The following is a 14,696-nucleotide window of genomic DNA, read 5'->3' as shown; positions in this document are numbered from 1 at the left end:
AAGGTGTCTCTGCTTCCAGGCAAATTATCTAAAGTGTACTGCTTTACATACTCACAGTTAGTTTAATAAAAATGTACGATATTCTATTTTCTACTCTAACTGATCCATCTAAATAGTGTAGAGTTGATCCCCAAAATAACATGGATTAGAAAAAATCATGTGCATTAATACAATAGCAAGTGTTTGTTTATATTTGTTTTTGACTCACCTTTAATATTCATTGCTGATAACAGTAAGAGCAGTTAACAACAGATAACCTGACCCTCCACACACACACACACACACACACTCCTCTGTTACAGCTGCAAATTAGACTGTGAAATTGACAACTCATGTGTTGCAGTCTGGTTGCCATGACACCTAGTTATTAGGCCTCCTGACAGTCCCGGCTCAGCTTGTTTGTTCCAACTTCCCCCTCCTGCACATCAACATTGTTTTCAATACAAAAGGCGTGAAACATAAGAGGGGGGTTGACAGTGTTGGGTTCATAAAAGCCTGGCTCTTTTAAGCAATGGAGACCAGCTAAGATACAGCACAAATCAAGTACAAGTACATTTCATCATGCTCATGTACAAGCACATCAATGCATCCTCCAAAATCCTAGAAAAATAGGCATGAGCATCATAGCACGAGGACAATGAAGGAATGATGGTACCTTAAACGTTGTGACATCAGGTACACTGCTGTGTCAAAGCCAAAAATGAATTCTTTCAAATACATAAATCCATCCTTTAAAAACAAAATCTCACTCTATCCATTTCTACATTTTGTCTGTGATTACAGATTTTTACATATTTCAGCTGGACCGCCTTTAGAATTGAATGCTCCACTGATCAAGGAAAGGATTAAAACAATTTAAAGGTCCCTCTGGTTAGTCTGCACATAGGAATCTCCTTCATCTTTAAAACTGCTGGGCTGGCAGAGTATTCCTCACCTCCTCTGGAGCTCATGTCTCCTGGAGTAAAAGTGCACTGGGTAGATGTGGCCTTTTGTCACAGACTGTTGTATCCCACATAGATCCCCCAAGGACTGTGCTGCAGTCTGGAAGCAGTGGGTAAGGGCAGTAGTGGTTGGCATGACTCATGCAGCTCCCTCCTTTCATCTTGACATTTGACATACTGATGTAGAGGATCTCAGCTGGAACAAACACGATGTGCTGTGTCACAGCTGCAATGTCTGTGTCTCAGAGCCCCTGGCAGGCAGAGCTAAGAACAGGTAACAATGAGTCAGCGCCTGTTTAATTCATACACCTACGCTGTGAAACTCTGGGTTGTTTTCAAGCTAATTTTATTTTTTTCAATGCAAATTGCATGCAAATCAATAAGGACTTGAGGAAACCTGGGAACTGGATAACATAATTACATTTGAAAAAACACTAGTCGAATAGATGAAGCTGCACAACAACTATTAGGCTTTTACCTGTAAAGCATTTGGTAATCCATTCTCATTAAAGCTCTTTCACTGGACAAGGATGTTGTACCACATTTACCACTTACACAAATGATGCAGCTGACAACCAAGCGATGCCACAGGGATTCTGGTTCTTAATGAACCCCTCTGAGACCTTTCACCATCAGGTTCAGCGGTCTGCCCTGTCTCATCAGGGTGGATAAAGCACCTCAGCAACCAGCACAAACACAGGGCTGTCCCTACTGGCTCACTTGCATCATGTGGCTAAAGGTGGATGTTGACAAGTGCCTCACAGGAGATGCTGGCACACACTTCCCCGGGTCTATTAGCTGGTGTTTCCTGCATTTAAAACAGTCCCTAAAACTGGTTTTGAGGTAAAACAGGGAGAACAAATGGCTGGAATATAGTCTGTTTGTTTAATCACTTCCCGAAAATTCTTTAAATTGAACTTTTGGTTCCTGGCCCTCTCAGACACAAAGATTAACATAACCTATGTTCCAAGTTAAACAAAAATGGTACTGGATGGTTGACAGAAAGCAGATTAAAGTCATGTTGTGTCAAATTGTCCCATCCCTTTTCAAGGCTACCCTCTCTTCCTGTAGCAAACTTTTTCTAAGCTACATGGGCATCTAATGCATTTAACAGTAAGATCTGTGCACATTTGGGCCATTTTAAAAATAAAGCCCCTTCTCTGTGAGGTGCGTAATCAGAACCAGTGTCCGGTGCCATCCAACAAAAAAGGGAAAGAACAAAAAGAAAGATCAGTTGCCGTCACCTTAAATTCTTATTATAACCTTCCTGAACAACTGATTACCAGGTGAAAAGACCGAACTCCCATAAGATAGAACTGCACATAACCCCGTACGGTCACGCGAGTAGATTCAGTCACCAGATTAGACCCTGTAGACTAACAAAGCAGTCCTTGGCTGAGTCGAGCAATAGTAACAGTGCAAGTTACGAAAAGACTGTGTTGGTAAGGCAACAGTGCTGCAGTTAACTTAAATGTCAGGTCCCCCGTGAGCAGCATGGCGTTCTTTTGGTGGCAATTCTTCACAGTATGGACGTCACGGTGGAGGACCTACCTCCATCTTTTCCAATCTAAAGTACCAAATGTTGAGTAACTGTGGGGGTTGGTTTAGCACAGTTTAATCAGAAGACAAAGATCTGAGCGAGGTGACTCACTATTCAAGCCAAAACTCCAGAAGCTGAAGTAGCTCCTGCAGGTAGATAAGTCCAAAAGGATAACATCCAGTTTTCACATTGAAACTGTCAGAAAGGTGATCATTCTAATATATGTTTTTTATTATTACTGTTATTCAGTTTCAACCTGAAAACTGAGACACTGTGTTCATGTTCACCAGTTTCTCTCCTTCGTACCTGATGTGAAAAATTAGAAACAGTAATTTTCACATTGATTACAGAAATGTAAGTCCTTTGTCCATTTAAGTCAATTATTTTACTTGTAAAGCCATTTATTGATACCATCTACAATTGTAGACAGTTTTGTGTTAATTCTCATGGTGAATGTAGAGGTGCTGCCTACTCCTTGGTCAATCATTTCTTTAACTGGCATAAATGTTAAGCGCACACAAAACCATTTTAAACCTCTTAACAAATCTTGAGTATGGGCAGCAATTCTTAAATGTCAACTAGGTGAATTAATAAAGGGCAAATACTGTAGCACAAATTGTTTTGTTGGAAAAAAAAAATCTTGCAGCTTTAAGATAATGAAGATAGATCTAGACCATAACACTGGGCTTGGAGCCCACAGATGACAGGCAGTTTTGGCAGCTGAGAGCCAATAGTGTGAGACTTGGTTTAACCCTCTGATTTAAAAGGAAAATTCTTTGACCTTTTAGAACGTAGGTGCCTGTGAAATGTAAAGAAAATATTAAGATAGTTATGAATAGAATTAAAGCTTCAGTTTTTATAGTCATTATAGTCTCAGTCAAGTGTTGAACGCACTTTTATTGTTTAGGTGTCAAATGTAACAGTGTCACCATTCAGAGAGGGAATAAAGAGTAAATGGTCACATAAAAAAATATAAAATCAACAATGAAAATGGTTACACGGGGAAAGTCTGGTTCCCGTGGCAACACAGATGTACAGCTGAGACAGTGTCCAGATCCAGACGTGTGTTTGTTTTGCACATTTCCACAGCCTATATTAATCTCAAACAATAAGAGTCCTTTTTGTTTACTAGCCATGCATACAGTTGACAGTTCCACGTGTTGATTCAGTGTCTTCATTGGAGCTGGCACTTTCAGTACAAAATATTTACACTTACCATTTATTATTCTTATTATCATCACCTTCATCGTTACTATTTGTTATTATGGATTTGAATACTCTGTGCACATACAGAATGGAATCAGGATGTTGAAAGGCTTTAGCACCCCCTTTCATATTGATACCAGAGGAGAGAGAGAAAGAAAATGTAAAGTATGACAAATATTGGCATCTTCACTTCAAATGTCACCCATTCCTGAAAAGGGTTTAGAGAGATCGTCTGTAGCGATAGTCCAACACTGAAAGGCTTAACTCTCTGTCCCATCAGGATAAAGAAGTTAGTTGTATTACTATTCTGCACTCTGCTGTCAGATTCTTCCCAGACAGGAGAACAAAATAGTATATGATATGTGAGAGACTCTGCTATGTTTACTACTGATTCTCAAATTGAGAAAATAGGAAAGAGATGACTGCACCAATGCTTCAAGAACGAAACTGAGTTATCTACCATTTTCTCTCCATTTCTCTTTTTTATCACTTGATAAAGAAAAAGAAAATGGAGGTGCATTCAGGTCACCTCTTTGGTTCAGGCCTGTCATGAGTACAAGAACCTCAACACAAACTAGGCTGGGAAGAAAAATTGTACATCAAATAACCTGCAACGTCTGTAACAACTGAATCCCAGAAATCTGTTACTCTGTTATTCTGTGCTGATCATTTCCCCACAATTCAAAAGGATAAAAGCAAACAAGAAGAGGGAGAAACATAAGGCAAGGGCTTGTTCCTTTCTGTCTGTCGATTTTCTTGCGGCACATTTCTGGCATTTCTCATTCAAAATGTATGCATTACTCACATGTTATTAATAATCATGTCATTTCAGATTTTATGCTCCATGGAGATAAAATCCATTGCGTTCAACCATGGATTTCTCTTCCGTTTAATTGGTGTATGTGTGTGTGTGTGTGTGCTTGTGTGTGTGTGAGATTCTCTCTGCTGCAAGTCGGAGTACCTTCCTCTAAGTAGACTTTTTGCTCAGCCCGTTCCTGGAGGCCCCCAGGGCTATTGTATATTGCAAGAGGAGCAGCAGGGGTCGTCCTTGTCTGGCTGGGCAGCATAGTCCATCTGCCGAACAATCTCTGCGAACAGTTCGTCTACCATGGTCTTGCTTTTGGCCGACGTCTCCATGAATGGGCAGCCCCACTCCTCGGCCAGAGCCTGACCTTCATTGGACGATACCTCCCTCTCACTTTCCAAGTCCACCTTGTTCCCCACCAGGATCACAGGAACCTTCTCATACCTGAGGACAGAGATGAAGTTGTCAGGAGTTTTGTGTCTTTGTGTTTTGTATGTATGTATGCGAAACATTACAGAGTAATCTCAAGGGCTTAAAGGAATCCCTGGAGCTGGTTCATGAGTTTCTCATATGTCAGGGTGCATAACTATGTCTCAGAGGAAGCCTATGAGTCTGAGAGAATGTTTTGTGGACTGATGAAAATGTGAAACTGTATACAAACAGTACAACATCGACCCAAAGGTGAATCCCTTGGCCGAGAGGGCATCGTGAGTAGTGGCTGCTTTGTTGCCTCTGGGCCTCGACAGGTCACCCACTCAAAGCCCAGACTCCAACTGAGAATGAGCTCATGAATGTACAGCTTGTTGAGAAACTGTCTCAACAAGCTGTACAGGTTCTACAGAGCACAATGATCACAAAGCCCTCCTGAACCTCGGGACATGCTGCACTGTTGATCCACAATTACAGACTACTGCAGCTTGTTCACTTTGTTTTTCCCAGGTACATTCAGTAAAGGTACAGCTGATCTGTAATATCGGGGTAAGCACGGTGTGGCTGTATGCAAAACCCATATGGTGATCAGATGCCATTTGATCAATTTTTAATCCAGTGTTTTTTTTAACCAGGGTTATTATTTGTGTTATCAAAATTATTGAAGATTTTAAAAAAATATAGTAATAATTAGACCAAGATTAGTGGGAAAAATCATTAATGATGTTGCCATTATAATTTATGTTGTCATATTTAAGCAGCACATTTGACAAGTAAACTTAAGGGACCACTTTATCATCTCCACCTTCATCTCTAAGGTTTATGTAACACATTTTCTTATAGATAAACAGGTAAATACACGTTTCTCTGTTGCAATACAACTGAATCAGTTTATTTCTGATTCTGCTTTTAGGGACAGCATCACATAAAGTACTGCTTTGAATAGATGTTTGTAGAAAATTTCCACCCCTAGAGTCATGTTCAAATTCAATATTACATACATCTTTGTGAAAACAGAGAGTTTAGCAATACTACTGGGTGTAAAATATTTTGCATAACTTCAGGGGATCCTGGCACACACACAGGAACTCATTTGTGTTAAATTTGTGGAAAATTGGTGAATTCAGATAAGACAAATGTTTGCAGCAGGAAGTGGTATTTTTTAATTTATGAGGACAAACAACATCTGGCCTAAAATCAAGATAGACAGCTCCATTAAAAAGTTATTTTCTAAAGATGTAATAAGCACAAAGGACAAGTTTTAACAGCATGTGATCACAGAGAAAGATAAAGGAGTAATTGTTCTATGCTTATAATATTCTTGACAAAAATTGATAATCAGTTAATCATCATTGTTTTTGAAGAGGTCAGTTTCCCCTGTTGTTCCACACTATAAAATACGCCTGGTGTTTGGATAGAGTGTTTTCACACAGCACAGTTTTAAATGTTTCCACTACCCACATGGTCTTGGTGGGATAAATCTTTTGACACAAAGAGCAGGGCAGTCCCATCTAGCTGTGTTATGCTAAATGGTGAACATCACTGAATCATGTAAACACCAAGCCTGACAGGAAATGGGTAGCATTGCTTTGATTCTTCGAGGTACAAAGTGGCCTTAACCCTTGGAGTTCTGGACTCGCTGCAATGTTGCCTGAGGTTGTTACTTGTTACTTTGTGGGTGGGCAAACGAGATGAAGGGTTAAATGAAATGGGCTACTGCACTATTAAACCTTGTAACTACTAAAAAGGAACAGCTCTGGTGCATTCACCAATGTGGGGAAACATGGCAGAAACATCAGAAGAGATAAAAGATGTTGCACATCATACAATAACATTTCATTCATCCTTATCTGAATGTGAGGCTCGCAAGGGAGCACTTTCCATCTGTTGTACATATTTGAACCAAATTTAAAGATCTCTGTCCATGACGCTGAGCAACATTGTCACCTCTAACCAGAGTTATGCACCTAAACACCCATCAGCATCATTACCGTTTTCAGACGCTGCCCTCACTCTATGAAATATACATGCCTCTAAATTATTTATAGGGGAAAAAAAAAAAAATCATCCTCATCCTTGATTGCTATGGAAACAGGTATACAAGGAAATGGCTAATGCCAGTAAGATGTGGACACTGTGGTAGAAGCAGTCAGGCAACGAAAGAGCAAAGGATACAGTGTTAAATAAGCTTAAACTTTCATTTATTCATGAATACATTATCAAGAGTGAACTTTAATCTCGCCTATCCTGTTCTATTCCCCGGATCGGTGCACCAGCCGAGAGGACTACCAGGATTTAAGATAGGATCAGAGGAACGAGTTAGTGTGTTCCTCTCTGAGCACAGACGGAACTTGAATGAGAAGCTACAACTTTAACATCCAGGGTACAAAGAGCAGCTCTCTGACTGCATTCCTGCTGTAAATAAAAACAGCAAGACTGTGATTTTCCTGAGAACTATTTTGGCCCACATCTACTTGGTGGTAAGGAAATCTTAAACATACAGTAGTTGTGGGTGAGCAGGTTGGAAGGCCTTTACTTTTTAGCTGTATCCACTTAGACACCAAAGGGGGCTCAGCATATAGTTGGGGTGATGGTGCCATTTGGGTGTCTCCCATTTGTTTCTCAGGGTGTTGTTTTACCTCAAACATCCTGCTTTAAATCTCTCAAGGAGACCTGTGGAAAGCCAAAAATCTTTTACATTATCTTTTACACAAGCCCTCACTTTCCTGCTGTAAAACTTTCACGTTTTAAAATACTGTATGATGCCATATAACAAGGCTGCAACCAAGTATTGTTTTCACAATCATTTAATCTTACAGCATAAATAGTTGTCTGTCTGTCTGTATCCACTCAATGCTATCCTAGCTAGAGTGCTGCTATTGATGACATATAAAACAGGCAATCTCCCTGCTGCTTCTCTCACAGCTGACTGAATGTCCAATCTCAGAAAACCGAATACAAGAAACCCACTGTAATTATTGTGGATGTCCTGAACCACAAGAAAGACTGACTTGAAAGAATCCAAGTCAGTCCAGTGAGGTTATATCCAACACTTGCGTGCTGCAAGTGTTTTTCTTTTAATCATAATGGCAGATTTGACGGGGTCACCCGTGTGCAAGCTATGTAGCTCATTTAGGCATCGTCATAACATGAGCAGAGCAAAAGACATCTGGTACTAAAGGAGAGAGTCTATATATAGTCATAATAACAGAGGAGGAAACCGGCAGGCCCAGGAAGCGTGAGACGATGGCTGCCACAGATACCAAGGTTCCAGGGGGCCTCAGCATGATGGGGGTCGGCCACACTGTGCCCTAAGAAAGGCACGTCCGTAACACAGAACACATACGGGCTATTTACAAGGTTTAGACACAAGCCTTGGAAGGCAAATGACAAAACTGACTCTGCTTGCCTTGTGACATAAACAGCACAAACAACATGTCAGGCTTTAGCCTTCAGCAGCCCGTTCAAGCTCGCCCAGACACACCTTATCTATAATGCATGATGCATTTGCTCGCGTAGGCCTTGATGACGGACAGTGGAATCTGGAGGCCAAAGATTCTGAGGATTTGACTTAGGCCAACACTGTCAGTAAGACGGAGAAACTTGCTGCATGCTGGGCCTTTTGAGGAGCGTTTGAGTGTCTGAGCTGAGTCGGACAGTAGCAATAAGCTCCTCACGTTTGGCAAGAATTCAGGACAAAAAAAGATTTTATCAAAAATGAAATGGATAAAGATTTCTGCTTTCTGAAAAAAAATAAAAAAAACCTGATAAACAGTCAATATCAGTAATTTTACGGAAACTCTCATTTAAAGGTTATGAAAACATATACTCTGCTTCCTGTTACTTAAAAATCTGATGCTATTCACAGATGAGAGGCACTGGCCAAGAAATGTCAAAATGGACAAGACAGGGACTTGACAGTCTGTACATTCGTCCTTTGATCTGATGTATCACATGAATAAAACACAATACTTGCACCCTGGGCGGAAATTAAACAAATCCCTCCTCTTATTGTACAGATATGTGAATTTCACAGTGTCATTGCATTGCATGTCCATGCATTTCCATAAACTAGTGATAAGGGGAGTACAGTTTGAATATTAAACTCATACGTTTTACAGCAACACAATACAGTTGTATTTTGTTTTAAAATTCTCTTTAACAGTGAGGATATTATTTCCATATCAACAACAGAATCACACCACTGCCCTAATGACAGAAAATTCACCAGGACTCTTTGTGCAATTCAATTAACTGGATGCTTTAAATCTTCAGGGAGGTTTATGTGGATTTTTAATACTCAATGTAGGAGACGTTAAAGAACATCAAAAAAATGCTAATGACAAGACATATGATGTTGCCTGGCTAAAACCAAAACAAATACAGATCCCTCCCATCAGCTCAAAGCAATAAAGCATTTAATGGATATGTTGTTATATTGTTAAGACACAGTATTTCTAATTCTCACACCACCACTTCTCTAATTACATTGATCTCTAGTTGTCAAATGACATTAACGTGGGGGTCCTTCATATTTCTATCAACACTGTCTAGCAGCACCAATGCTTTGAGTTAATGCTAATCCTAATTTGTCAACTTGCTCACAGTGACAGTGTTAATATTCTGATGATTAAGTGATACAGTGTTTGCAATCAGCAGGTCAGCATTCAAACATGTTCACTCCCATTAAACACAGTAGAGCTGGGACTGACAAAACCAAAGTTTTGGACAAATTTGACCTAAAACTGGGACCAGACAAAAACGTGAAGATGGAGAAGAGTTCGTATGTAATATACTTCAAAACAAATGATCTCTTGGGTCCTCCAGGTCACATCTGGACCCCAAGCTGCTACCTGTGCATGGCAGCCACCCTCACTGGTATGTGTGCTTGTGTGTGTGAATGTGAAGCCACGTTGTGAAGCCCTTTAGATGAAAGTGCTACATAAATTAGACCATTTTAGATCAATTGTGTTAGTCATTGTGGTACTTCACCTTATAAAAGCACAAATGTTTACCTGACAGGGATCCCCAAGGTCATTAGGAACTACCCCCCATGAAACAAGAATGTCTGGTTAAACCTTTATCACAACTGGTGAAATACTTCTGTTTGCACCAACACGGGGGACTAACTGAGTATCTGACTGATTACCAGCTGTAGACCAATGCACTATAATGACTAGAAATGTTGGGGGTGGGTTAGCATGACTATTAGTCTCTCACTAATCACATGCAGAGACAATGAGTTTGTAATGGAATTTTTAGGGGGTGGCTACACTACAATCTGCCCCTGTGTGGGGCCTTTAACACATCATTTTGAAAGTCCACTGTTAAGAAATCATTGCTGAACTTTGACTCAGATCTTTTGCCCAGTTTTCATAACAAAGACACAAATGAAAGAGGATCTTTCTGGGAAAACTGGCAAACTCCTGCAGTTATTGATCTTTATCCTTTCAGACAGTTGGCACACGAACAAGCTTTGGCATTGTAACTCCACAGTTTGTAGGCGTTAGAAGTTAGTCATTTCAGTGTTACACTAACTACTACTAGGACGAACGTGGTGCAGGAAGTAGAGTCACATGTCGAAGTGTCTTTGAACAAGACACTGAACCCCAACTTATTTACTCCTGGTGAGCGTAGGCCAGCTGCATAGCAGCTCCCCCATCGGTGTATGAGTGTGAGTGTGAATGGGGGAATGAGAAGCAGTGTAAAGCGCTTTGAGTACCAATAGGTAGATAAGCGCTATATAAGTGCAGACCATTTACCAATTACAAGCAGTGCGAATGAGAAATATCAGAACAAAATATCAACACCACAGGACAGCAGTGAGACAGCAAAGCGTACTACTGTACCTTATTTAACCTCTTTCCTCTTCTCTACCCTTCAACCATGGTACTTATGTTTAAATGCTCCGTTAATCCACCAATCACAACATATCCCTGGTGTACAGTTAACTGCAGCTGAAGTGGGGAGGCATGAGGTCCCCAGTGGACTTTGCCAGACCAGGGTGTAGTCATGTGCACCGAGGCCTCTGTGCTAAAGCCCGTCCGTGCCTCTAACAGCAGGAACTGATAGATGCTGACGGGGATCAAATTAGGAACGATACACAGCAGCACCTCTGACCTGAACGAATGCCGATGCGGTCGTGACAGGGCACCAGTGTTTGGGCAGCAAGGAGGGACGAACAGTCAAGAGAATAAGGGGGAGGTACTGGAGGAGTCTGACCACTGAGGCCCACTTTTACACAGCAAAATCACATCTCAAAAATAGAGTAGTGCAACACAATGAGACACCTGTAACTGCTGAAGCTGTAGTCCGAGTTCAACGGGTTCAACGAGAATATTAAATGAAAACTGCACCTTTTTTATAGTAGATCTGATCGCAGCTTATCATTAGCCTGTGGTGTTGAGTGAATACAAAGGTGTTCAACTGTGTCTTTGATGTCTCATTTTGTGCTTAGTGATTGCTTACATTTCCCATAATGTCCTTCCCGAAGTTCCACAGAACATGCCTTGTTTATCTCAGCTGTAAGTTTAAAGAAAAAAGCAGCAACCGTGTGTAATATAAATTTCATTTTGGTCTCATTCAGTTCCCCCATAAGAAGTCACTGGGGAGAAGGAAGGGGACATCTGGGACAAGTCACCCACCTACGTATCTCAGGGATGACAGGCAATTCAGAGTCACCAATTACCTGACTATGTGTCCTTGGACTGTGACAGGAAACCAGTAAACACACTGAAGTGCTGACTGACGGGGATTCAATTCAATTTAGGGATTCCCCTGACAAGAGGCCCCAGTGCTAACCATTCCTCCACTGTACTGCCCATATGAAAACATATGAATTGTGATTTGGCCATCGGTTTTTGTTTGCATCAGTATACCAGCATGTATATACAGTACACTTACAACCTCTAAGGAGCAAGACGTCACTGTATATAGAGTAACTACAGTCGGCAGACACTTTTAATAACAGGAATATCTGTGTGCATGTTTGAAAAGGCTGTAAACAAATATCCTACACATAAATCTTCAAGGAAATGTGTTTTTTTACTGCAAAGCAAGTAAGGTCAAATGTGTTAATATTAGAGGGAAGATGCTGAGGTCTCTAAAACTCAGCTCTTATCATTTCATTCAGCTTTTCTTAGAAATGGTTTAACACACAAATGGAGAGAATTTTTCTGAATAACCAAAGAAAATATGCACACCCCCATTGAAAACCCAAAGAAACGAGAGCATAGAGGATGTTGCTCACTGCTTAATAATTGACACGTTAAAGCAACTCAGGCCAAATGAAAAACAGGAGTCTGAGATTAACTACTGTGTAGGAGTTGCACGTAAAATATGATGTTTTTGAAACAGAAAATTAATTCAGCACTAGAGACAGTGGTAAATGTGAAATCACACAACAGGCTGGCTACATCTGCTGTGCACACACACAGTAAACTGAAGCTACCTCTTCCCATTCTCAACTCTTACGGGGAAAACATGTTGACCTCATTCTTTCATCTGGGGACCACAGATTCATAGGATTGTTTATAAAAAAGGTACAAGTGAAACTGACACAAACTAACAGAAAATAAACATCTTTAATATGATTACATTTCATTTTTACAGAATGTAACACAAATAGGCCGTACTGTCAAAGTAAAGATAGAAACACAGCACTAACATACAATATGGATACACTCTCCTTATGCTAGTCATTTTCTAAAGTAATTGACTAATATGCTTCTAATATGCTGATTTGACTCCTTACACTAACTATACACATCCAGTGACATTCACCATGAGTGATGAACCCACATACTCTCAGCGAAGTGCAGGCTACCTGCACACTGTAACACAGGACGACTAGCAAACACTCACTAGTAATTTTCTTTTAGAACGGTATATTTAGACTTTTATAAGCTTGTGCCACATCACCAAGTGGATATGCAGTGTGGTATGTCTGCTAATAACACAACAGCACAACCGCCCAGCCTCAGCTAACCTCCTCCATATATCAATGAGCAGCTCACTCTGTGGTGACCTCATATCTGGATTATCTGTGTTACAGCGCTCAGGCATCTCACACTTTCAATTATGCTGCTCTTCCTAAAGAGCTTGTCCAGCTTGTTAATTAAAAACATGACTTCTTGTCTGCAGGACCTGGACCTCACGCTCATGTGCTTTCCCTCAGCCCCTACAGTCCTTTTTCAGCTGTGCTTCCTTGAAAATCTCTGCAGAGCCTCACTTGCACTGAATCCTGGGTTTCCCTGGCTGGGTGTTTCACAGAGGTTGCAGCATCCGGCACAGTGGACGTTCAAAGCTGCGAAACAGCAGCTTGACACATCACAGATGGCATTGTGCACGTTATGACCGGAAGATGGATTGGCACTGTTGTCCTGTTAGAAACGGTCACCCAAAAGATGTTGACTGCCTAGACTGAAACCTTAACATGTCTGGATTAACCCTGAGAATAATAGACTACTCTAGAGATAACTAATATAATATCTTTAGAGGCACTGGAACTACAATGCAAGGGCATTCACCTACCTACAGTAGGAGTCTGTGTGAGACTTGGTACACCAAAATAGAACAGGCATGTGCTGTTGTTCTGTAATCTGCCCTGAAGATGCACTGCATCTCCATTCAAGCACACTTCTCAGACCAGGCCTAGGCCCATTCTGAAACTACAGGGCCTGTTAGACCATCATGTGTGAAGAATTATCTTCTACATACATACTTAAACCACCTGGACATTACTGTTTCTCTACTCAATGTTTCACCAACCTTTTCACTCTTATGATCTGATCCCTCATCGGCTTTATGTCCTGGAAGCTTTGCTGGTTGACAAGACTGTAGACCAGGATGAATCCTTGACCGTTTTTGATGTAAAGGTCCCGCATGGAGGCGAACTGCTCTGTACCAGCGGTGTCAAGGATCTCCAGTACTGACGGCGAGGAGTCCACCTCGATTTCCTTGCGGTAAAAATCCTCTATGGTGGGGTCGTATTTCTCTATGAACGTCCCGGTAACAAACTGCACAGTGAGGGCGGATTTCCCGACCCCACCGCTGCCCAGGACCACCACTTTATACTCGCGCATCGTGGAATAAATCAAGTCGTAAGGTATCAATCTCCGCGCGTCATTGAAATGAACTCAAAATGTTCCCGCAACAATTACAATCACCACCCGTGGCCCATTTTAATCGGTTGTCAATAAGAAAAAAAGTCCTGCTCGCCGCTGCTCAGCTAAGGCAGAGCACAAAGAGTCGGTCTGCCAAGATGGATTTCATTGTAGAAATTCCCCCGTGCAGGCCAGACACCGACAGATACACGAGCATCCGAAGGCTGCAATTGTCCAAAACGTGCACAAGAAGGAAGGAAATATCGCCCGATGATGTGGACCATGCGGGTTTTCATCTGCTTACTTCACGCCTGTCTGTGCATCAGAAAAACAAACTTGCTCCATGGAGGACACTGGGAAAACGCTGGCTGATTCCCTACAACGAACTGTGGGTGCAGTATTTGAAGCCAGAGGCCGCCTCCGAAAAACTGCATAAACTAAAACTATGTCCACACACAACTAAAGAATCCGCATCTCCTTCTTTCTTTTTCACCATCGCTGGCATGTCTCAGTTTCTCCCCCGCTCTCTAGTGCAATTCCAGCCGCCATACTCTCGGGTGGAGACCCACGGCCGCTGTGTAACTAGCCGGTCCCCACACGGCTCCCGTACCGGGGCAAAAAAAAAAAAAAGGCGGACCCTCCCTCTTTAAACGGATGTGCAAACGGTCCAA

The 14,696-nt window shown here is 41.4% G+C and overlaps 1 protein-coding gene across 1 annotated transcript; it reads right to left on the bottom strand.

Moving 5' to 3' along the window:
• Positions 1-3,358: 3,358 nt before the first annotated feature.
• Positions 3,359-14,660, bottom strand: LOC137132779 (ras-related protein Rap-2a). The gene is made up of 2 exons (XM_067515744.1): positions 13,691-14,660; positions 3,359-4,936 (listed from the first exon to the last, which is right to left on the bottom strand). Exons 1-2 carry the CDS (start codon positions 14,002-14,004, stop codon positions 4,699-4,701), a joined length of 552 nt encoding a protein of 183 aa, XP_067371845.1. The 5' UTR covers positions 14,005-14,660; the 3' UTR covers positions 3,359-4,698.
• Positions 14,661-14,696: the final 36 nt, after the last annotated feature.

The sequence above is a fragment of the Channa argus genome, chromosome 9, assembly GCF_033026475.1.
Source record: "Channa argus isolate prfri chromosome 9, Channa argus male v1.0, whole genome shotgun sequence".
Taxonomy (NCBI): Eukaryota; Metazoa; Chordata; class Actinopteri; order Anabantiformes; family Channidae; genus Channa; species Channa argus.
Note: the sequence above shows the minus strand (reverse complement) of the source record. Positions and strands in the feature narration are given on the sequence as shown.